The sequence below is a fragment of the Salvia miltiorrhiza genome, chromosome 6, assembly GCF_028751815.1.
Source record: "Salvia miltiorrhiza cultivar Shanhuang (shh) chromosome 6, IMPLAD_Smil_shh, whole genome shotgun sequence".
Taxonomy (NCBI): domain Eukaryota; kingdom Viridiplantae; phylum Streptophyta; class Magnoliopsida; order Lamiales; family Lamiaceae; genus Salvia; species Salvia miltiorrhiza.
This window is the reverse complement of record NC_080392.1, coordinates 35593583-35618619: the sequence shown is the minus strand read 5'-3', so window position 1 is coordinate 35618619 and position 25037 is coordinate 35593583. Positions and strand designations below refer to the sequence as shown.

The window sequence follows — 25037 nt, the reverse complement described above, 5'->3', positions numbered from 1 at the left end:
GTTCTAACTCCTCAAAACCCTCTGGTTGCTCCATATATATAGTCTCCTCTAGGCTTCCATTCAAGAAAGTTGTTTTAACATCCAGTTGCTCAAGGTACATATCCTGTTGTACCACCAATGACAGAAGAATTCTTATGGATACATGCTTCACCACTGGAGAAAAGACTTCATTAAAGTCTATTCCCTCTTTCTGAGTAAAACCCTTAGCCACCAATCTTGCTTTGTATCTGATAGTTTCTTTACCTGCTATTATTTCAAATTTTCTTTTGAATATCCACTTGCATCCTACAGGCTTTTGATGCTTTGGTATTTTAACTAACACCCAGGTTCTGTTCTTGTGTAATGACTCAAGCTCCTCCTTCATGGCCTGTATCCAAAACACTCTTTCCTTGCTTTCAATAGCTTCCTTGTAATTAGATGGTTCCTGATACTCAATATTCTCAGCCACATTAAGAGCATAAGCAATCAAATCAGCTTGACCATATCTTGTAGGAGCCTTAATGGTTCTCTTTTCTCTGTCTCTTGTTAGTTGATAATCTTGAATTCCTCCAGTCTCTGAGCTTTGAGAAGTATCAACACCCTGAGCTTGCTCTTCATCTTCAGATTCTGAACCAGCTTCTAAAAGTTGTGGCTCCACCTCAACCTCTGTGATACTCTCATTACTGATGTCCTTCTGCCCAGTATCTGGTTGGTCTTTTTCCTTCTTGAATGGCATAATATCTTCTCTGAAAACAACATCTCTGCTGACAATAATCTTGTTCATACCCTTTTTCAGTACACCACAATCTATACCATTTTATTCCAACAAGATATCCAAGCATAATGCATTTGAAGTCTCTTGGTGCCAGCTTATCTTGTTTAGCATGAGTATAAGCCTGGCATCCAAAAGTCTTAATAACTGAGTAATTAGAGATATACCCATTCCAAGACTCATCTGGGATTTTGAAATTAATAGCTGATGAAGGGGTTTTGTTGATCATCAAGAAGGCTGCAGTAGATAGAGCTTCTTCCCAGAATTTCTCTGAAACTCCTAAACTAATCATCATACATCTCATTCTTTCTAGCAAGGTCCTGTTCATCCTCTCCACACTCCATTTTGTTGCTGATTGGAAGCAACAGTCCTATGTCTCTTAATGCCCTTATCTTTGCAGAACTGATCAAACTCATTTGACAGAAACTCCAACCCATTATCTGTCCTTAAACACTTGAGAGTAACCCTTTTATGATTTTCTACCTTAGTGCACCAGATTTTGAATTGTGAGAAAACATCAGATTTATTCTTCAACAAGTACACCCAGACTTTTTTACTGAAGTCATCAATAATGCTAAGAAAATATCTAGCTCCACTGAGCTAGTTGGCCCCCACAAGTCAGCATGTGTATAATCCAAAGCAACTTTGGATGTGTGAATACATTTGGGGTAAGATAACTTGGTACTTTCCCCAAGAATGCAAGTTTCACAATGTGTAATTGAGAACTTACTGGGATTTTTCAAGATATCTTGTTTCTTCAGCTCATTCAAAGCTTTCTCTCCAATGTGTCCCAATCTGGTATGCTACTGCATTGATTGATCCTGTTGGCTGACATTGCCGCTTCCAGCCATAAGTTCTGCATTCAAGTAGTAGAGATTGTGCTTTCTTGTTGCTTTCATAACCACTTTCCCATCTTTCACAACAAGAAGTTCCCCATTATGAGATTTCCAACTGCACCCTTTTGATTCCAGAGTACCTAGAGAGATCAAGTTTCTCTTTAGGTCTGGTATATATCTGACATCAGATATAACTTTCACAGATCCATCAAACATCCTTAATTTGATTGTACCAATCCCTTTCACTTGGCAGACATGATCATTCCCTAATAGCACAAATCCTCCTGCCTCAAGCTTCAAATCTTGGAACCAATCCTTTCTTGGGCACATGTGGAAAGTACATGCCGAGTCAAGGATCCACTGATCTCCAGCCTTCTGCTGCATGACATTTAGAACCTCTGCATCTGGATTTTCTTGAACGTTGTCAGCTGTTTTCTGCTGCCCCTTCAACTCTTGCATCTTTCTTTTCCAGATGTAGCAGTTTTTCTTCAAATGTCCAGGTTTTTAACATTCAAAACACTTTCTGGTCTCCTTTCCATCAACACCTTTCCCTTTTGATTGATTACCCTTCTTGGATTCATCGTGTGGTTTCTTTCCCTTTCCTTTTGCCTTCTTGATGTGGAGGCTCTCAGAGATGGAATCAATCTTTCCATCACTCTTCTTTTGAAGTTGTTTTGCCCTCAGAGCAGTGAGTACTTCTTCAAGGGAAATAGGGGTTTCTCTACCAAAGATTATAGCATCTTTCATGTGCTCATAATTCTTCGGTAAAGCATTCAGGAGGAGAATTGCCTTATCTTCATCTCGAATCAGTTCATCAACATTCTCCAAATCATCAACGAATTTGCAGAAATCATCCATCTGTTCATCAAGATCTTTTTCCTCATTGAATCTCATGGAATAGACCTTTTACTTCATGTACAATCTGTTTGCTAGAGACTTGGTCATATACAATGACTCAAGCTTCTGCCAAACTGTTGCTACAGTTCTTTCTTTGGAGACTTCCCTTAGAACTTTATCTCTGTAATGGGCAAAATTCGTGTAGCCCATTTAAATAAATATTCGTAGTCCAAATAATCGGCCCAGCCCAAAAATCGAGTTAATTCCAATTAATTCGGCCCATACGCCAAGTCATTGAGGCCCAATCGCATCAAACCCTACTAAGGGCAGCGACTTGAAGGGGAAGGCAGGTCAAGGAGATGATCCCGAAAATATCAGAACAACTAGGGTTTCACGGACATCCCGAAAAAACCCTAGCCGTCAAGACACCATACTATATAAGAAAAATAACTAGGTCATTCGACCCATCCATTCATTCACGCTCTAACACATCCTCTCCGCCTTCTCTCCTCACGCGCACTACTCCGCCTCCACGCTCTCAATCTAGGAGATCCCAGCGTCTAGTTGATCCAGGACGCCCCGGCGACCCCGGCTGATCGCTGAACGACTCTCTGATCCATCGATCCGATCGATCCGATCTAGTCTTTCTTTTTAATATATTTCAACTCTTTTCAATACGATTTCTTATACTGTTACTGACTTGAGCGTCGGAGGCCCTTCCATCGACACCCCCACCGGTGTTCCTAGAAGGGCTCTAACGTGTCTGTGGTTTCAAGTTGCTAGTGCCCACCGTCCAGGACGACCCCGACGTCTTTATCCGTAGTTGTTGGACGTATCCCCAACAATCTCCAAGATTCAAAAGGATTGCGCTGCGCGCCTTTCTATCAAGTTGCTCGATCTTGACTTTCTCTTCATCCTTCAGTTCCTCTAACTTCGCCTTTGATTTCGATGTCAGCGCATCATCAAGGCCTTGCTGAATGAGCAGTGCTTCCATCTTGATTTGCCATAGGGCAAAATCATTTTTGCCTTTGAACTTCTTTGTTTCAAATCTCGAAGAACTCATGTCTGCAACTTGGATCTGCTGCAATCGAAATCTGCTCCGATCAATCGATGAGAAGACTCCGATCTGTTGCGATTATGTGCGTCCGAAACCGCGCGATCAACACCTTCACACAGACGGCGCCAATTGTAAGATTGTCGCCGAAAATCGCACACCTCTCTCTCTCTCTCTCACAACAATTGATGAAACAGTAAAACAATTAAGAACAGAAATCGCACACCTCTCTCTCTCTCTCACAACAATTGATGAAACAGTAAAACAATCAAGAAGAATAACGCGGCGTTTACGTGGTTTGGTGATAACACCTACGTCTACGGCATATCATGAGCTATGTAATATTGATGAGAAAAGTAAGAAGATGATACAAAGGTGAGCTTCGAGCTCCACACCTCACAGCTACGCTTAACTCACGCAATGTATCTCACGCCCCTCTCAAACTCTAACTTGGAATGAGAAGAAAAACTAACTCTCTCCGGTAGAAGAGATATCCTAATATACACACTTCACAACTATCACAAAACAGCAGCAACCAACGGCTCAGATTGAGCTAAGTAACTAATCAACAACAGATTAGTATGTACCCAGCCACATAAGAACACTTCTATGCATGCACGTGTGAAAGTTGCATAGAAGCATATATTCACATGAATAGTGAGCTCTTAAATGGTAGGAACCACATTTAAGAGCCCACCTTAACTCTCAATTGTGGATGCTCTTAATATCGTGACTTTGTAGGCCTATATTTTGCACAATAATAAATTGAAGAGTAAAGCTATACAATCATAATGTGGATATCCACGAATTAGTGAAAAAATAATAATTTATTTAATTTATTTTTTAAATAAAAAAGGATTTAGTTAATTTACCGTATTATTCATATTATAGTGAAAGAAATTTAATTTAATTATTTTATTTTTCAGATAAAAAAGGATTTAATTAATTTACTGTATTATTCATATTATAGTTTTTTTTTCCATTTCAGTAGTTTGTTGGCGCCGCACCGTGCGTACGTAATTTATTTGTCCTGTGTGAATTTATTGTAAATTGAATTAGTAAGTCGAAGTGGATAGGGGCATAATTGTCCTTTTGAGTTAGTAATGAAACTCGTATTTGTTTAATGCAGCATAAAAGCCCTCGCTATAAACTGACAGCAGCAAATATCCACCATTATATTCTCATAATTACGGGTTAAGCTGTTGACAGAATAGAAACAAATAGATTTGTGTCATGTCTCTTCCTCTCTCTCACACAAACAGAAATACACACATGCATGCGGGGACATAATCTATCAGTGCAATCTGGGGTGGTCTTGACTAGCCTTTTTACTTGTTTGGAACAAATTTGACTCCTCTTTTCTCTCACTAGTCAGCACCATCTGTCTCTTTGTGAAAAATCTCTGATGCATTTGCAGCACTCTCTCTCTCTCTCTCTCTCTCATAGGTTGTATTCCACACTCTTAAATTTTTCCTATTAATTTAAGTATGGAACAACAACGAATCGTACACAAACTTACATTACCAAAGCCAAAGAAATGCCATCATCTCTTCCTCGAGCCCCTCTCTCTCTCTCTCTCCATTTTAGGGTAGGGTAAGAAACTAGACAAGAATGACCTGCATTTCTTACTTTCCATTCTGTTGCAGAAGAGAAAGAGTAGAACACCAAAACAAAGCATCATCCTTTTTTCTTCAGTCTTCATAGGTTTTCATTTTCCCCTCTTTTATTCCCTTTCTGGGTGAAAAAACGTCTCCTTTTACACCGACTCCACCTTTAACTCCATTTTCTTCCTTGTGTCTGTGTTTCAAGAGAGAGAGAGAGAGAGAGAGAGAGAGTGGTGAAGCCATCTTCTTCCTTTTACCAGATGTGCCACTTTTCACATTCTTGAAATCATGAAAGTGGAAAGGAGATGGGTTACATGGGTCGCATTCTTGAAAGTCATCTTCGTGTCTTCGGACAAAATCCCTCTTTTTAAATGCCCAAATACGAAGAGGGCTGTTCCTCAAATGTCTTAAATCCCACTAAAAAAGTCCATAAAAATTCAATCTTGCCACAACCCCACCACATTTTTTTTGTTTTTCACTTGTAGAAACCACCTTTTCTTTATGTAGTAAGTAGCCCATCTTTCCCACAACCTTGTTTAGGAGAGAGAGAGAGAATGGGGTGCGTAGCATCAAGATTGGAGGAGGAAGAGGAGGTAGTCTCAATTTGTAGAGAGAGAAAGCGGCAGCTCAAGCTGGCTGTAGAGAGAAGGTATGCCCTAGCAGATGCTCACTACAGATACTGCAAATCATTATCTGGTGTCTCAGCAGCCATAAACCTCTTTGTCACACGCCATTCTTCACCAAATGCACCATACTACATCACATTCCCTCCTCACTCTCCCACAAAAGAAAAAGTGGTTTCAAACCCTCTCTTTCTTCAGCAAGCACCCTCTGAGCCCACAAAACAAACCATCAATGCATGTGACTCCTGCAGCAGCTCCTCAATCAGCTCTGTTTCCTCTGAGGAGGAGGAGAGAGAGAAACAAGCAGGAGAGGAGAAATGCAGCTACTTCTACATGGACATGCCTCTGCCTCAGACTCAGACTCAGACAACAATGGCAATGGCTTCACCTCAGAGAGATTTTGGGTGGGATTTCTTCAACCCTTTCAACAATGTGGCAAGGCCAGAAATGATGAGTGTTTACAACAGGATGTCTGAGGAGGAAGTGAGGGCTGTGAGGGAGCAGGAGGGCATCCCTGACCTTGAGGATGAAGAGGGAGAGAGAATGGGAGGAGAGAGAGAGGGAGAAACAGCCAATGTGGAGGAGGAGAAGGGGCATGAGATTGAGACTGTCAAGGCTGTGGAGATGGAGAGAGAGAATGGAGAGAAGGAGAAAGGGTTGAGTGTTGTGGATAAACAGGTTGAAGGGAGGGAGCTGTTGGAGGCTTTGAAGGATATTGAAGATCATTTCGTTGTAGCTTATGATTCTGGTAAGGATGTTTCTAGAATGCTGGAGTGCAACAGGGTGCATTTGCAGTCTAATATTGATGAGATAAAAGGTGATTTTTTTTTGTACCCCTCCCATTTTACTTTTTTACTTCAAGAATAAGATTTTGTGGCGTTCTTCCTGCTCTGTTCTTGTGTAGTTTGTTGAAATGTTTGCATCTTGTCATCACCTTTACACTTTCGGGAGAGAAGAAGTGCTACATTAAGTTATCTAATTCAATAAGTGGAGGTCTCTGTGATTTTGTATGATTACCCTTCTGTCTCTCTCTAAATTAGGCCCTCTAGTTTGTTTCCATCACCTTTAGAGAGAGATGTGAGTTGTTTGTGTTCTCTCTCTCTCTCTCTTTCTCTCTCTCCATTAGCCAAATTTATGATGTATCTGCAGTTAAATGATCAAGAAAAGGTTGCTCTTATGAATTCCCAATTCATTTTTTTCCTACTTAAGTTAGATGTTTTCTTTAAATCTTCTATAATCCTTCATAGACTGTAATCTTCTAATCTTACTTGCCTTTGTTAAGGAAATACTCTCTCGCAATGTGCACAATCTAGATGAACATAATTCATGGCCATTGCTTATGCAATTCCCTAGTCTGTTTCATCTCCTATTCGAAATTCAGACCTTCGATCCCTTAAAACGTTCTTCATGTCCCTTTGCTTCTCACAGTGACAATTAGAGATTGAACAATGGCAGCTTCCATCTTTCATGAATCATGATGCTCGATTGAGAAATGCAAGAACAAACTTGATCTTGCTACTGTTTTCATGTCTTGCTCTTGCAGCTTCTCCAATGTTTTATCAATTTGTAGTGTTTCTTCTCTAGTTTGTTGTTGTTTCTTTTGTCATTCCATGGCTATTACACTCACACAGATGCGTGGATGCAGAGAACTCGACAAAGTTGATCCAAGCCATCACGTGGAAGTCTGCTTCTTCGCGCTCATCATCTTGTAAGAGCTTGGTCGCATCTGGTTCCAAGAGTTCCTCGACTTGGACAGAGTTCAGCAACGACCTCTTTGACGACTACGGAGGAATGACTTCTGGAAGCCATTCACTCACCTTAGGAAGGCTGTATGCGTGGGAAAAGAAACTATACGACGAGGTTAAGGTAAAACAATCGCTTCCCATACCTTGTTGTCTTGATCATTATCTGCTACATTTTAGTATACATTATAACTGTTCAACAAATTGTGAAATGCTATCATTTTTAGGATGTGATCTAACTGTATGAATATAGACTCTTCGAACCTAGAGCGCGATACCAATAGGTTCGTCTCTTTGATTCTTTCTCGTTATCATTCCAGAATGGAGACAGCATCCGTAAAATATACGAGAGGAAATGCAACCAGCTTCAAAATCAAGACGTTAGAGGTGACGAAGGGCTTACAGTTGACAAGAGCAGAGCAGCAGTTAAAGATCTCTACAGCAGGATCCTCGTGGCCATACGTAGTGCTGAAACGATCTCTAAACAGATCGAGAAGCTGATAGAGGAGGAGCTCGAGCCACAGATACGAGAGCTACTTCAAGGGTAGGACGAATCAATTGCTTTCTACGTTAGACGCATTTTGTCACTATAACACACTCTCTATTCATATGATGCAGTATGACAGGAACATGGAAAGTCATGTTGGAGTCTCATGAAATCCAGAGCAAGATCATATTCGAGGTGACAACCTTCTCATCCCCCTCCTATGGGAAATTCTGCAACGAAACCCACCGGCTCGCGACGCTCCAGCTCGAGGCCGAACTCCGGAACTGGCGCTCGTGCTTCACTGAGTACGTATCGGCCCAGAAGAGGTACGTCGAGGCCCTCTTTGGGTGGTTATCCAAGTTCGTCGCCCCCGAGGTTGAGTTCTACTCGAGGGGGCGAGCCTCCGCGCCGCCGTGCCGGCTGAATGGCCCTCCGCTGCTCGTGCTCTGCCACGACTGGGTAGAGTCGATGAACAACTTGCCGGAGAAGGCCGTCTCGATCGCGATCCGGAGCTGCTCGAAGGACGTCAGAGTTCTGTGGCTTCAGCAAGGGGAGGAGCTGCTGCAGAAGAGGAAAGTGGACAGTCTATCCAAGGAGTTGGATAGGAAGACCTCGGCCTTCCGGAAGGCCGAGAACCGGATGCTTGAGCTCCGGCTGAGCGACGAGGAGACGGGCCCGCTTGTCGAGGGCAAGGACGCGCTGGAGAGCCTGCGGAGACGGGCGGATTTGGAGAAAGAGAAGCATCGTAGCTGCATGCTGGAGACTGAGAGAATGACGTTGAGTGGTTTTAAGAGTGGTTTTGTTAGGGTTTTTGAGACAATGACTGAATTTTCGAGGGCTGCATTGGAAATGTATAATGAGTTGATGGAGGTAGAGAAGAAAGGTGAGAGATTTGGGAAACAAAGTTGTATAGAGAGTAGTACAGAAGTAGAGAATGGCAGTAGATGACATGAGAAGAAAAGAGCATTGCTTGTTGTAAACTTGTATTAGGCTTTTGAGTTTTATATTCTTGCATATTTATGATTCTGTCGAAGCAACTCGCTGAGACTTTATTCCTTTATGAATTCTTGATTTTCGCTTGAGGCTTTGTGTAAAATGGTGTTTCATCTTGTACATCGACTAGTTTCTTGATTTTCATACTAGGCTTTGTTTGAAATGGTGTTCCATTTTGTATTTTAACTAATTTTTTAATTTTCACAGCTTTGAACAATCTTGTATTTCAATTAGTTTTTTGATTTTCACATAAGGGTTTATTCAAAATGATGTTTCATCTTGTATTTAAATTTGGCTCTTAATTTTGTCACGAGGCTTTGTACAAAATAACGTCTCGTCTCGTATTTTAGTTAGGTTTTTGATTGATTTTCACATGAAGCTTTGTGTTTCATCTCGGTATACAAAATAGTGTTTCATTTTGTATTTCAATTAGCTTTTAAATTTTCACACAAAGCTTTGTACAAAACGGTGTTTTATCTCATATTTCAATTAGTTTTCCTATTTTCAGAAGAGGCTTTGTCAATCTTGTATTTCAATTTGTTTGATAAGTTTCACATGAAGCTTTGTATTGAACAATGTTTCATCTTGTGTATAAATTAGTTTCTTGATTTTCACATGAGGCTTTATTCAAAACGGTGTTTCATCTTGTATTTAAAACTAGTCAGATTCTTATTTTTGACACAAGAATTTGTACAAAATGGTGTTTCATTTCGTATTTTAATTAGTTTTTTGATTGATTTTCACACGAAGTTTTGTGTTTCATCTTGTATTTCAACTAGCTAATTGATTTTCACATGTGGCTTTTTACAAAATAGTATTTCATCTTGTATTTCAATTAGCTTCTTAATTTTCACACCAGGCTTTATACAAAATGATGTTTCATCTTTAGATTTCAATTAGTTTCTTGATTTTCACGCGAGGCTTTGTATAAAATGGTGTTTCATCTCGTATTTCAATTAGTTTCTTAATTTTCACATGAGGCTTTGTACAATCTTATACTTCAATTAGTTTCTTGATTTTCACATGGGACTTTATCCTAATCAGTGTTTCATCTTGTATTTAAACTAGTTTTTGAATTTTGACATGAGGCTTTGTACAAATGGTGTTTCATCTCGTATTTTAATTAGTTTTTTTGTTTGATTTTCACATGAAGTTTTGTGTTTCATCTCGTATTTAAACTAGTTGATTGATTTGCACATGAGGCTTTGTACAAAATAGTGTTTCATCTTGCATTTCAATCAGTTTCTTGATTTTCACACGTGGCTTTGTACAAAATGGTGTTTCATCTCGTATTTTAATTATTTTTTTTTATTGATTTTCATTCGAAGCTTTGTGTTTCATCTTGTATTTCAACTAGTTGATTGCTTTTCACACAAGGCTTTGTACAAAATAGTGTTTGATCTTGTATTTCAATTAGCTTCTTGATTTTGACACGAGGCTTTACACAAATGGTGTTTCATCTCGTATTTTAATTGATTTTCGTAAAAGCTTTGTGTTTCATCTTGTATTTCAACTAATTGATTGATTTTCACACGAGACTTTATACAAAATAGTGTTTTCATCTTGTATTTCAATTAGCTTCTTGATTTTCACACGAGGCTTTGCACAAAATGGTTTTTCATCTTATATTTCAATTAGGATGTGTTTACTTTGATAGAAAATGTTAGAAAAAGTATATTTTCCATCATTTTCACATGTTTCCTGTGATGGATAATTTTCTCCGGTCAGGCTGGAAAATTTATTCGGGCAGCCCCTTTTCACTCATTTTCTCACAAATGTTGGATAATATTATCCTATTGGGAGGGTGTGAAAATATTTTTCAACATTTTAATTTTGTTATCCATCTATTTCTAACAAAGTAAACACATGATAAAAAAAAAGGAAAAAAATATAATATTATCTCACATTTTCTTATCCATCATTTTCAAATGAAAATTTTACTACCAAAGTAAACGCACCCTTAGTTTCCTGATTTTCACACAAGGCTTTGTACAAAATGGTGTTTCATCTCATCTCATCTTGTATTTCAACAAGTTCCTTGAATTTCACACGTGCCTTTGTACAAAAGGGTGTTTCATCTCGACCTAAAAATCGACAAAAATCATAGATATCCCTAAAGAATAAGCAAATGCTGAATATGGGGATACACATTTTTCAACAGAATTGTATTTAATGGCATAGGTTCTAAAGCATATTACATTTTGTACAACATGTGTTAAAAATACACCCTACATACGCATTGCTAGACTTTTTGGGGATGAACAAGGAGTTGGCATCCCAGGCTTGAGAGTACTTCTCAGCCTCAATCTATCATCTATCTCAAGTATAAGGAGATTAAAAACTGCGAGAAGAGTACGAATTCGCTCACAACGGTAGCCGGAGATTGTATTCCCATAAACGGGACAATGTCAACCTGCAACCAGCTCTCCACCGCTGAGCCCACCACTGCACCAGCCACGAGCCCCCCAATCGTTATCACAGTTGCCTTTCCTGCACAAGTAAGACCAGTTTTAGTCAGCAATAGGTTAGGAATCGACATATTGTTCGTTCATAGATGGTTAAATTTGGAACTATTTCTTGTTATACCTAGTTTGACGTTCTTCTTGGTCATGAAGTACAAGGATGCACCAAAGCTGGTGGCTAGAATGAGGCCGGGAACATCGGCTCCAGCATATGGTGCTGCGGAAGGTGACGAAGCTCCATTTACATACGTCAAAACCATTAGAGCTCCATAGACCCCAGCTTGCACGCCTAACTCGCTAGTGGATGGTGCTTCCACAGAAACAGGCGAGCTTTTCACAGAATTCTGCAGCCATTTTGGCATTGATTCCATTTTGGGAGCACTTACTGGCTTAACATCAGCATACCTGATGCTACTGCTTACAACTTTCCCTGCTCTCCGTTGCGATAAGCTTTGCATCAGCAGCATGTCGTATGCAGCTTCCACCTGTGCACGATAAGCCATTTTAATGGAAGTAAGCATTGACAAGGCAATAGAAAATAGCCGAGCTATTGATTTCCTAAATAATCCACACCACACAGATTGATATCAGAGTTCCAGCGGATTAGGTGGTAAAATCACAAAAAAAAAATCTACATTTTTCTTGATACAAGTCTTCACCTAGACAACACCTCAATGCAACAGTGACGGACTCTCTGGGTTATACCGGTTTTTATGTCTGTTCACAAACCCAAACAAAAACTAAACAAGCAGCACGCGTAGCTACTCCAAGCTTTTTTGTTTTCTTCCTTAAATTCACTTAAGCATTCATTCAAGAAATTGGGGTAGGTAAGATCAGAATATCCTTATCATCGTCAACACATAACTCCACGCTACTTTGGGTACGGCTGTCAAAAGGAGATACCTTTCCACCGATTGTAATCCATAACTTCTTGGATTTTATTAAAAGGACAACACAATCATGTAATCGAGCATCGCCTATTCTGGTGTTTCCATTTCACAACATAAACATGAGTCCAGCAAATTCATAGTTAGTTCTATTCTTACAAGAAATGTTGTTAAATCTTTTACACCAACAAACATGCATCAAAAACTCTATTTTTCCAGCTCTGGCAAATTAGCTGAATCTACATAAGCCTTTCAAAGACACTAAAACCAGAATAATCAATGATTCCCCAATTCACACGAAACCTAGCCAATAAAAGCAGGGATTCAATCCAACGCCTCTAGTCAAACAGCAGCCAAGGCTTTAATTAAGCACAGTAGCAATACAATAACAGAATTCAAACACCAAAAAATCCAAAATTTTCACTAACTGACCAAATTCACCAACTATATTTCGCAGAGCCCATTCCGCCGCAACAACAGAATGCAAACTAAAGCAATCCAAAACCTCAATCGGCAAAAACGAACTTCAAATTCACCAGCAATTCGAACTAATTCCAGCTACATAATTCGAAAAAAGGCGAGAGGAACCTGAGAAATTGCTTGCTGGTCATCTTTACAAGCCGCAACGATCGAATTCTTCGCTCGGAGAATATCATCGAACGACGCACCTTCGGACACTCCGAGCAATTTGAGAGCATTCTCCACCGACATCTCCGACGGCGCGGAGTCGTCGGCTCGCGAGGCCCGCAGCGGCGCTGATGCTAACATGCGCCGGGCGAACAGAGCGCTCCAGGGGCGCCGGCGGCCCGGGTTGAGCGCGTTAACGACCCCGGTCCGGCGGAAGGACGTCGATCCGGGCCGGTCCGAACCCGAGATGGTGCGGCTGGGCCGGACGGATAGAGCTGTGGCCATGTGGTAGTGTGTGTTGTGTGTGTGAGAGAGTAGATAGAGAGAGAGAGGAATGGAGTAACGGTTGAGGCGTATTTTAGATTTTCTTTGTGGAGAAGGAGTAGTGTGGAAGGGAAGGAGATGACGTGGCTTTTTTTGGAAGCTTACTAGTTGGTGTTGTGGGCTTTTTCGGAGTTTCCAAAAAAAAAATTATTGCGTTTTTTTTTTCTTTTCTTTTCTTTCAGAATTTTCTAAAGTTAGCAAACATTATTTGTTTGTGGAAATTTTATAAAATAATGTCTCATTTTACTTTGGACTTTAGCCTATTATTTGGACACAAATGACGTATGAGGGCGCGTTCTCTTTGATTGTAAATTTATCATGGGAAAATAAAGGATAAACAAAATTTCACCATTTAAATCCTTCATTTCTTTTTCCACCTTTTCTACTTGACCCTTACTCATTTCTTATTTACACTACAAATGAGGGATAATGGAAAAAGAAACAAATGATTTAAAGAGTAAAATTTTGTTTATCCTTCATTTTTCCATGATAAATTTACAACCAAAGAGAACGCACCCTAATGTTATTATTATCTCAAGGCAGTTTTTACATTAGGACCTTAATGAAATAATGAATATTGAATGTCAGTATAAAGATAATTGAGATTTATAAGACCTCAGTTTTATTCGTGAAGTCCCATAAATGATACTCTCCCCGTCCCGTGAAACTTGAGCAGTATTATTTTTTTGGACTATGCTGCGAAATTTGAGCATTTTTCTTATATGATAAAAGTTTTTCTCTTTATTTATTTTTCATTTTTTCACCTATTAATAACTCCTTAAAATTCATGCAAAAAAAATTGTTCAAATTTTACAGAAGTAAGGAGTATTTAAAGTAATCAAGCATAATGCGTATAACTTGAAGGGACAATTTTTTTGCACTCGATCCAATCAAAAAGAAAAAGAAAAAAATATTGTATTTAAAATGCAGTTCAATTGATAAAATATTTTTTTTCAAACAAGAATCGAATTATTATTGATTTAAAAAAAAAAAGAGATAATTAAGAGTTGAGTATTTGACTTTCATGTTTATCTAAAACCTCATAAAATTAGGGAACTCAGATAAAACAAAGAAGAAGAAAAAAAAAATAGGCGCTGGTAATAATATTATTATTAGCAGTATCTTGATTTTTCTTTAGTTTTTGTGGTTCACTAAAATACAATACTATTTGTTTTTTTCATTACCATACAAATAAGAAAGAATTAAGACACGAAACCTTAATAAATCAGAAGCCAAGTGGTGCACGCTTAACTTGGCTAATTTTTCGGGCCGAAAAATCCTCATCGAAAAGCCCGGGAGGAGGAATCAAACAGTCAGTTAGAGCCGTTATTAATATGCTGGCTTGTTGGAGGGCCCGGCCCGTTTTCCCACACGGCCCTACCGATTTGCGACGCGGGCTCTGCTGCAGAGCTGAGGAACAAGCGGTAGCTCTCACTCAACGCCCGACCAAGAAGAAAATTGTTGTCGTGGGCTCGGGCTGGGCCGGGCTCGCTGCAGCTCACCACCTCTGTAAACAGGTGTTCTTGATTTTTTTTTTTTTTTTTTTTTGTGAGGTTATATTTTCTTGTTATTTTAAATGGGTGTTGAGATATATTTGGTTTCAGGGATTTGATGTCACAGTTCTTGAAGGTGGATATGAACTTGGATGGAAAACTAAGTCTATTACTCCTGATGATGCTGGTATTCGAGGTGATTAATTATACTTACATGCATTTATAAACACTAGGAATAATCTCACGTTTTAAATTTAGAATTTTCAATGAAGTCATAAGTTAATTGTGAATTGCCGGGTAAAATAATAAATGTAGTTATTTTTTTTAAGCTTAGTGGTAGTGGATAGTTTTTAATTTTTGCTATCTCAATTTGAACATTTTTAAAGTTCACTCTTTATATCAAGTATAGATAAAGAGAGTTTCAGATATGTATCAGATGGATCTTATGAAAAGTAATCTGATTAATTATGAATATTTTTATATTATTTCAATATCTAATGAATTATATACTTCTAAATATATAGTATGTAATTTATACAATTGCTCTTAAAATTAAATATGTAATAATAGGCAATCTATATTTTGTGCCCAAGACACTTTTTATATTAATATAGATTGTCTGTGTTTTGGTCAAGAAATTTTAAGTAGGAATATTCTTTTTTCATTATGTTTCACTATGAATTTATAAAGATTGGTTGTATTTTGGCTGTACACAATCAAATGATCAATAACCAATTGTGTTTGTTTTGGTCAAGAAATTTGAAGTAGGAATATGAAAATTCTTACAACTATTTCACTGTGAGTTTATAAAGACTCTATTTTGTTTTGGTTGTAGACTGATGGTTGTATTTGTTTTGGTGAAGAAATTTGAAGTAGGGATATTCTTGTTTCATTTTTTCACTATAAACTTATGAATATTGTTTGTATTTTGGCTGTAGACAGTCATAATTGTATTTGTTTTGGTCAAGAAATGTTAAGTATGAATATGCTTATTTAGTTATTACATTATGTTTCAATAAGAATCTAACAGTGAATGTGCAAAATCTGCTCTAGGCTTCTGGTATCCCTTCCGAAACATCTTCAACTTGGTCGATGAGCTCGGCCTCAAACCCTTCACAAACTGGACAAAATCCGGACAGTATTCAGACGAGGGCCTAGAGGTGAAACGCATCTGCTAGTCTTTCTGTAGTCCGCGATTGCAAGAATTTGATACGAGCAACGTTGAAAATGTTGTGTTTTTTCAGGTTGAGTATCCAATATATCAGAACTCACAGCAGCTGCCAACTCCGTTTGGAACATTACTCAACACTAAGGCATGTCTTTTCTTTTATCTTTTTATGAATTATTTTGTAGATCATTTCAACACTCACCTGCAGCTTTGATAGACCTAATTTCATTACATGATCATCGTAGTTTGCTCGTTTGCCCCTTGTTGATCGCTTCACATCACTCCCTCTAATGGCTGCAGGTAGTAGATTTCTTGATTAAGTCATATATAAACTTAGTTTATTGTTTTGACTCTAGACTTAACTTCATGTGTTTGTTTGCAGTGATTGATTTTGACAACACCGATTCTGCTTGGAGAAAGTACGATCCGAGTAAGTCATGATCTACGTTACGTTATCATCACGAACAATCTGCATAAATTTTTGGGCAATTTGTTCAAGTTCTTGAGATGTTCAGTCACTGCAAGGGAGATTCTGAGGCAATTTGGGTGCTCGGAGAGGCTCTACCGCGATGTTTTTGATCCGTTGATTCGAGTAGGGCTGTTTGCCCCGCCGGAGCAATGCAGTGCTGCTGCAACTCTTGGAATGCTTTACTATTTTGTTCTAGCAAACCAGGTTCAAAACAGTTTTTTTTTTTTTTTTTAAGTTTGATTTTGCTTGTTTTTGTGACTGTATACATGACTGTTTAGTACAGAAACATTTCGATCTCAAATGGTGTCGTGGGACGGTGAGAGAGGGAATCTTTCTGCCATGGATGGAATCTCTCAAGGCTCAAGGCTGCAGATTCCTCGAGGGTAGAAGAGTGACAGACGTTGTTGTGAATGAGGAGACGGGGTGCGTCACAGAGGTTGTGTGTGGGAAGGAGAGTTTCAAGGCAGACGCATTGATCCTGGCCGTTGGAATCTCCACTCTGCAAGAGATCGTGCAGAGAAGGTAGTCGAGTTGTAAAGTGTGATTAATCCTATATTATTACAAGGAAGATTTACATAGTTTAGGGCAATTTTTGGATTGTATTTTAGTGCAGCACTTTGTGGAAGAGAAGAGTTTCTGCAGATCATGAAGCTGAACAGCACAGATTTGATCACAGTTAAGCTTTGGCTTGATAAGAAGGTGAGCAAATTAAGCCAAACATTTGAACTTTTTATTCCTTGTTTTTTCTCACTAGATGTGAATGTGATTCATCATTCCTCGTCTCAACGGCGTGTGTAGGTCGTCATTCCTTATGCCGGCAACGTCGCATCTGCACCCGACAACGCCTGTGCTTGGACATTCTTCGACTTGAACGCCATCTACGACGAGTACGATGAGACTGCATCAACAGTTGTCCAAGCTGATTTAGTAAGAATTGAATTGAATGAATGAATATTTTTCTTTCAATATTAGTAGTTAATTTGGAGCTCTCATATCTTCTCAACACACGTGTGGTTTTCTGCTAGTATTATGCCGATGATTTGTTGCCTTTGAAAGATGAGAAAATAGTCGAAAAGGTGAAGACTTGGCTATCAAATTGCATCAAAGATTTTGGAAATGCAAGTGTTGTTGATCAAGAAATCGGTAGATTTCCCAAATTCCACCCCCATTTTTTCCCAGGTAAATTTGTTTCTGCTAAAACAGACCCCTATCGCGGTTTATTCGTTATTTTCTTACAACGAATCGTCGTCCGTTGAAGGCTCGTATAAGCACACGATGAGAGGATCGACGTCTTTCCCGAATGTGTACGTGGCGGGAGAGTGGATAATAAACCGCCACGGTTCATGGTCACAGGTATAACGGTAACCGGCCTTTTATCATCAGAGTGCGTTCTCTTTGATTGCAATTTTATCGTAAGAAAATTTCACTGATCCCCACCCACCTTAGAAAATATGTGAAAAGAGTGGAAAAATCGTGAAAAGAAATTATGTTTTCCGCCCCTTTCCATCGAAGAGAATAGCACCCTTAGGGTTAACTTTCGGAAATAATAAATTTTTTAATTTTCTCATGATTTTGCGATAGGAGAAGGCGTATGTTTCCGGTCTCGAGGCCGCCAACAGAGCTGTCGACTATCTCGAGGAAGGGAGTTTTGCCAGAATAGTCGCCGTCGACGAAGACGAGCAGCATGTTCAATTGCTGAGGAGCTTCAACAGAAGCCTCTGTGATTTGAAAGCACAGCTGCCTTGCTTCAACTATTTTCTGTAGTGATCTTGTTTTTGTGCTTTCTCTTTTTTTTAATCTTCTTACATTTGTATATGTAAAGGTAGTTTGTGCATAGTTTGTTGGATTCTTGGTATAGGCTGTATTTTTTAAAGATTAATTGTCTATAAATTATTGAATTTTTATTGGATTATGATTTTGAATACAAACTTCAAAGTTTAGCGTAGTAATTATTAAACTATTAATTTAATATAATTTTGAGATCAATTATGATTCTAGCCAAACTTACTATTAACATGACAAGTTGAATGTTTGACGGTGTTTTATGGGAAACAACATTATTTCTATCATTTGATTGTCACACGAGAACATTACGCCACACTAACTATTCAGATGGTTATATTAACAGTAAGTTTGGTCAGAATCATAATTGGTGGTAAAATTCGATTAAATCAATAATTCAGTAATTGGTAATTTGATGATTTTATAAAATTATAGTAATTCGATGCGATAATAGAGACTTTTGCACAAAAGTTGATAATTTGATGATTTTATAGAAAATAGAAAAATATGGAAAATTGCTTGGTGGCCCAAATATGTAACCCAATAAAAGAAAGGAAAAAGGAAAAATGTCTGGGCCCCAGGTATTTCAGAAAGTTCTTATAGGAATTTATTTCAGTGGAATTTTTTATTCCATTTACGAACTTTTTGGAAGAAATGCTGTTTTGCAGTTTTAGAATGTAATTTAAAATCCGTAAAATAAATAGAGATATTGTTTTAACTTTTAGTTGTAATAATTGAGAGCTTTTTTTGTTTTTAGCTTTCAATTAATTGTTTCAGTAGCTGAGTTAGCTTCTTGTCTTCAAAAAACTCAAACCCACCACGTATTAGACTCTTTTACTTCGCATTGTATTTTAATTTTGTATACAATTATTGAATGGAGTACTAAAGTGGTGATATCTTTTTATTGAAAAAGTGAGCATATAACATAACGGTAGTTTAATTTGTGGTGTGGATATTTTATACGTATTAGGGTGCATTCTCTTTGATTGTAAATTTATCGGAAGGATAAACAAAATTTCACCCTTTAAATCATTCCTTTCTTTTTCCACATTTTCTACTTAACCTTTAATCATTCCCCATTTACACTCTAGAGGAGGGATAATATTATCACATCATTTTTAGAAGGATAATATTATCCCTCCTTTGTAGTGTAAATGAGGAATGAGTAAGGGTCAAATAGAAAATGTGGGAAAAGAAATCAAGAATTTAAAGGGTGAGATTTTGTTTATTCTTCCTTTTCCCATGATAAATTTACAATCAAAGATAACGCACCCTTAAGGATAATATAAATCATTATTTGTGAATTGAAATTCACTAAGCACGTCCATAAACTTGTCATTAAACAATATAATTTGATATTTAAATATTGCTCTTCGTAAAAAGGGAGGTCATTTTGATTGATAGCTCTTCACTCCTGAAGGGACATTCATATTTAAATTATAATATAAAATTGATTGAAAATCTAGAATATAGAATTTTTTCTTTTAAAAAAATATAATAAGGCCAAACCCAAAAGGAATATCCAAATCCTACCAAGTGGGCTCCCACCAAGCCCAACAATAATGCTAGATGTTCCAATTATTTGAATTTGATTGCTCTAATTATATATAGATATACTTATAGTCACTAAAATGAATATAGTTTTTTTACTTAATTATGGTTATTATTAAACTAGTAGAAGTTTCAATTGTTTATAGATTTACTTTTTAAAACCCAACATGAAAAAGTCTCACATGCTGACTGTTAAGTAGAAGGCAAACACGTACAAAAAATCAAATTAATTTACAATATGATAAAAATAAAATAAATAAATTGCGATATTTATATCAGCCATCAGATCTCAGTTTCGTTTTTGCTGTGTCCATCAATTCAATCTCATCTCTCTCCAACCGCCCCTCGCGCTCTCTCGATTGGAAAAACCGGTACGTGACTTTCCAGATCCAATTTTCAGTTTCTGCGTATTTCAATCGCGTAGATTATGTTGATGTTTTTGATGTTTTTTTTTCTCATCTGCTTGAATTTGTTCGCGTTAAGGCTGTTGATTCGACTTAGCCGTTGGAGTAGTTGATCGGATTGAATGTCCAATTGATCGGTGTAGTTTGTGTTGTTGTTTTTGTGTCTGAATTTGCTTCTAAGTTGAATCAATTTATATATTTTGATCCATCCAATTTGAAAACACTCTGAATTCATGACAGTTAGCGTTGATGTTGTTTTCAATTAACTTCTTTGTATAAGAGTGGAGATACTGTGATGAGTCGGACTAAATTGTGGTTGCTAGAGCGTCTAGTTGCCAAGTGATTTGATTGTAGGGCTGGTGTCGGACTTGTGGAGTGGAAAGGAGCTGGCTTTAGCTAATCAGAAACAGAAATTTAGTTTCTTTGTGTAAAAGAGTGATCTTGGTTATCAAACGATGGAAAGATGAGAGCAATTTACTACTGTTGGCAAGAAATTGAAGGACACTGCAGTTTAGTGGTGTTGACTTTGACGCGTAGTATATATACAACGAACTGAGCCACTAGCAGGCATTCTGCAGTTGATATGTCGTAGGCATAGCCTGTATAATTTTACTTGTTATGTAAGTGAGAGGTGATTTGGGACATGAAGAGAGGTTGAATTGTGTATGAAAGTTGTAGTTTAGCATCCAGAGCTTACTGCTACTGAATGTAGTTGCTTCAGTTAGCACCTGGTGACACTCTCTAATTTGATAGGCAATATTGTGGAATTTTCAGGTTAAAGATGGGTGCTGAAAACAACGTTGACATGGAGGAGGGAACTCTGGAGATTGGAATGGGTATGTCCTCTTGTGGTTTACCTTATCTTCTCTTTGTTTATATGAATGTGTAGATGCTCATGTGGTCATCCCTTTGTTCTTCCAAGTACACTATCGGAATTTTTCTTTATAATACAATTGGGGTTTCTCAACACGCCCCCAAAACTTCACAATACACCCCAGTTATGTCTTCGCTATTTTATCTTTTCTTATTCTCATCTTAGTCTCAACATGTTTGCAGAATATAGAACTGTCTCTGGAGTTGCTGGACCTCTTGTCATCCTCGACAAAGTGAAGGTGAATGTCGCACTCCTTCTCATCATTCCTCCCTTGCGAGGCATCATTTGGACTTGCTTCTCTTGGTCCAAAAATATAGATCTTGGAACATGATTTATTTAGATGTCTTTTTGAAACTATGCCAGGGACCCAAGTACCAGGAAATTGTTAACATTCGCCTAGGAGATGGAACAACCCGACGTGGACAAGTACTGGAGGTTGATGGAGAGAAGGCTGTTGTTCAGGTGATCATAGCCACAAGTCCTGATAATTTATTCTTCTAATGGCTTCATCCTCTATTTCATGATTAATATCTTTTTGATATCTATACTAGTTCTGTAAGTAAGACTGTGCTTCATTATACCATACAATACAATGTTGTTTTTTAGTTCACAAATCTGTATGGCAAGAAGCAAATTTTCTTTTTGGCTTCTTTGGACCTTTTAGAGTTATAATGACAATCTGTCACCTTACTTCTAAAGATCCTTTTTTGAATTGTTACCATTTATAGTTCAGAAACTTTAATACTTACAGCATAGTTGTTTTACTTTGAGGAGGCATCATCAGTCATCACAAACTGAACTTGTTTCATGATTTAATTAATCAGGTTTTTGAAGGAACTTCTGGAATTGACAACAAATATACAACTGTCCAGTTTACCGGGGAGGTACAGTCATTCCCAATTTTATTTTTATTTTTCTCTGTTAATATTGATAGTAAGGCACTCTGAACTCAGTCTTCCATGAATACAGTTGGCTACAACAGGGGATTTATTGCAGTCATATTCTCATGTTCAGTAGAATAATAATACCAGAGTATGCCAATGCAATCCCATAAGCTATAATTTGTTTGCAGGTTCTAAAGACACCAGTCTCGTTGGACATGCTTGGCCGTATCTTTAATGGTTCTGGGAAACCCATTGACAATGGCCCTCCTATTCTTCCTGAGGCTTACTTGGATATATCTGGCAAGTGTCCATGGAATATCAGTTATCACTATTCATATTTGCGAAGTGGCCATAAGTTGATGTTTTCTTTAACCTGTTGCTGCAGGGAGTTCAATCAATCCTAGTGAGAGAACCTATCCCGAAGAAATGATTCAGACTGGAATTTCCACTATTGATGTCATGAACTCAATTGCTCGTGGACAGAAGATTCCTCTTTTTTCTGCTGCTGGTCTTCCCCACAATGAAATAGCTGCTCAGATCTGTCGCCAGGCTGGTCTGGTCAAACGATTGGAGAAATCTGATAATCTTCTTGAGGTACTTGAGGGTTTTTTTTTTTTTTTTACATAATTCACAACTGTGTATTCTGCTTTGTTATAATTAATAAATAATAAATAATTGTGAGGTGATTGCTCCGTAACAGCATTGTTCTCGTGATCTATTCTGCTTGGCAGGGCGGTGAAGAGGATAATTTTGCCATTGTCTTTGCAGCTATGGGAGTCAACATGGAGACAGCTCAGTTCTTCAAACGTGATTTCGAGGAAAATGGATCAATGGAGAGAGTGACTCTTTTCCTGAACTTGGTGAGTAATGTCTGCCTTCTTGTTTGGGATTGATTGGTTTTGTGCAAAATCCTGGATGAAAATTCTTCATTTGTATTTTCCTAATATTAGCAATTCTGCAGGCCAATGATCCAACCATAGAACGCATCATTACACCGCGTATAGCTCTGACAACTGCAGAATATTTAGCATATGAATGCGGGAAGCATGTTCTTGTCATATTGACAGATATGAGCTCATATGCTGATGCTCTTCGTGAGGTAACTCCTGAAAATGCATCCAGCTTTGTCTGCCATGTGTACTGATGATTTTTCTTAACTTTTAACTGCTAATTTGAAGTTTAAAATGTCTCTATCTTCTATTTAAACATTTCTAATTAGATGGCTCTGTGTGCATCGTTTCTCAGTATTGTGTCAAGTTTCCATAATTCTATTTTTTTATGTACTTGTGAAAATTATGGGTGTGACAAAGATAGACTACTTCCTTTTTAGGTGTCTGCTGCTCGAGAGGAAGTGCCTGGAAGACGTGGATATCCTGGTTACATGTACACTGATCTGGCAACCATCTATGAACGAGCTGGACGTATTGAAGGGCGTAAAGGATCCATCACCCAAATTCCTATTCTGACCATGCCCAATGATGGTAACATATATACGAAACATTAACATTACATGTGTGTGTGTGTGTATATATATATTATTATTATTATTATCTTTTGTATTTTTACAGTAAACCTTAATCTAATCTTTGGTCGTTTGAATTGGTCAGATATTACACATCCAACCCCAGATCTTACAGGTTATATTACTGAAGGGCAAATATACATTGACAGACAACTTTACAATAGGCAGGTAAACACACAGTGATGTTTTTCAGTCATTCTCTGTTTGGTTATATGCAAGCAATTACATCATAATTCCCTCAAGTCTTAACTTTAAGGTTACTAGTTCACATTCTCGGGGTTCCTATAACTTTTTTGTTCATTAAGTTGGTTCATATAATCTAGTACAGTAGTGGGTTATTGCCATTCTCTGAATGACCGACTGTTCTGAAAATGCTCCTCATGTTACAAACCAATGCAATTTTTCTCATGACTTAGTTCCAGTATTTGGCTGAATAAATGTTCTCGAACTTTACAGATATACCCTCCAATCAATGTGCTGCCATCATTGTCTCGTCTTATGAAGGTTAGTTGAAAAAATACAGTGCAGTTTATTTGGCTTGATTGATGCTTGAGGAATTGTAAAATAGTCTGGGTGCCATGTTTTAAATGCCACTCCATTACTTTTACAGAGTGCTATTGGTGAGGGCATGACTCGAAGGGATCACTCCGATGTGTCTAACCAGGTGGGATCTCTATTTCATTGTATAACATTAATTGTTGTTGACATGATAGCAATTTCATTAATCTGGCTAAGAATCTTTACTTTCACCCTAGCTTTATGCAAACTATGCCATCGGAAAGGATGTTCAAGCAATGAAAGCCGTGGTCGGAGAAGAAGCGCTTTCCTCAGAAGATCTGGTTCGTCATTTCCTTATCTGTGCTTTAAGCAATCAATAGCAAACACAAACTAAGCAATACTTATCAAACTGTGTGAACGTGCAGCTATATCTCGAGTTCCTCGATAAATTCGAGAAGAAGTTTGTTGCTCAAGGGGCCTACGACACCCGCAACATCTTCCAGTCGCTCGATCTGGCATGGACGCTTCTCCGGATCTTCCCCCGGGAACTGCTCCATCGTATTCCGGCAAAGACACTCGACCAATACTACAGCAGGGACGCGTCGAACTGAGAGGGGAGAGAGAGAAGCTCTTCCATTGGGAGTCTTTGTTTTGGCAAGCACTTTTGTGATATATTGTTTGGTGTATATTACGTTGGGTGGTTTTATCTCCTCTAGCTCTTTCGGAATAAGCGTTTATCGTCGATCGGCGGCCCACGGAAGCCAAGTCTCTCCGGCAGGTGAAAGGCTTTGATATTCTTTGGTAAAGAGAACCAGTTAGATCCGGTAATTATTTCGTATTATTATTTTGCTCTAGGGAAGAAGAGCATTTGGCTTCTTTAATATTAACACTCGAGAAACATTTTGTTGCTTAGAGGACTATTTATTGCTTGCTTTGTTTTTCTCAAACTTAAATGTTACTGGACAATTTAGTGTTCTGTATCATTATATTATTCATAAATAAGTGGGAATTTGCTTTTGTGTTTTGGTTAATCACTTGCATAAATACGTGCATTCTCTTTGAAGATATTAAATAAGTCACTTGCACACTTCAACTTCTCATTACTTAAATGTAAGTTTAAAAGCATTTTTAGCATGTTTATAATCTTTTGAAAAAAAGATAAATC

At 38.0% G+C, this 25037-nt stretch overlaps 4 protein-coding genes across 5 annotated transcripts; 3 read left to right on the top strand and 1 right to left on the bottom strand.

The window, feature by feature from the left end:
* The first annotated feature begins 4800 nt into the window (after window positions 1-4800).
* LOC130989278 (protein ALTERED PHOSPHATE STARVATION RESPONSE 1-like) lies at window positions 4801-9016 on the top strand. Its single transcript, XM_057913234.1, has 4 exons — window positions 4801-6522; window positions 7351-7571; window positions 7768-7991; window positions 8066-9016. The coding sequence occupies exons 1-4, from the start codon at window positions 5637-5639 to the stop codon at window positions 8880-8882; spliced, it is 2148 nt and encodes a 715-aa protein (XP_057769217.1). The 5' UTR covers window positions 4801-5636; the 3' UTR covers window positions 8883-9016.
* Window positions 9017-11077: 2061 nt separating this feature from the next.
* On the bottom strand, window positions 11078-13302 carry LOC130989277 (protein CHAPERONE-LIKE PROTEIN OF POR1, chloroplastic). The gene is made up of 3 exons (XM_057913233.1): window positions 12865-13302; window positions 11514-11874; window positions 11078-11417 (listed from the first exon to the last, which is right to left on the bottom strand). Exons 1-3 carry the CDS (start codon window positions 13186-13188, stop codon window positions 11242-11244), a joined length of 861 nt encoding a protein of 286 aa, XP_057769216.1. The 5' UTR covers window positions 13189-13302; the 3' UTR covers window positions 11078-11241.
* Window positions 13303-14414: 1112 nt separating this feature from the next.
* On the top strand, window positions 14415-18285 carry LOC130989276 (uncharacterized). Its single transcript, XM_057913232.1, has 13 exons — window positions 14415-14744; window positions 14832-14916; window positions 15774-15880; window positions 15965-16033; window positions 16134-16188; window positions 16271-16318; window positions 16404-16561; window positions 16641-16879; window positions 16966-17056; window positions 17156-17284; window positions 17383-17536; window positions 17616-17710; window positions 17939-18285. The coding sequence occupies exons 1-13, from the start codon at window positions 14562-14564 to the stop codon at window positions 18119-18121; spliced, it is 1596 nt and encodes a 531-aa protein (XP_057769215.1). The 5' UTR covers window positions 14415-14561; the 3' UTR covers window positions 18122-18285.
* A 1446-nt stretch (window positions 18286-19731) lies between these two features.
* LOC130989274 (V-type proton ATPase subunit B 2) lies at window positions 19732-24903 on the top strand. Of its 2 annotated transcripts, none has more exons than XM_057913230.1 (15): window positions 19732-20061; window positions 20869-20930; window positions 21151-21206; window positions 21332-21430; window positions 21793-21852; window positions 22041-22152; window positions 22238-22446; window positions 22584-22712; window positions 22814-22951; window positions 23183-23333; window positions 23460-23542; window positions 23831-23878; window positions 23985-24038; window positions 24130-24213; window positions 24298-24903. In XM_057913230.1, exons 2-15 carry the CDS (start codon window positions 20876-20878, stop codon window positions 24481-24483), a joined length of 1464 nt encoding a protein of 487 aa, XP_057769213.1. In that variant the 5' UTR covers window positions 19732-20061; window positions 20869-20875; the 3' UTR covers window positions 24484-24903. The 2 variants fall into 2 exon arrangements, with proteins under 2 accessions (XP_057769213.1, XP_057769212.1); XM_057913229.1 differs by having other exon boundaries at window positions 19778-20061; window positions 22041-22156; window positions 22242-22446.
* Window positions 24904-25037: the final 134 nt, after the last annotated feature.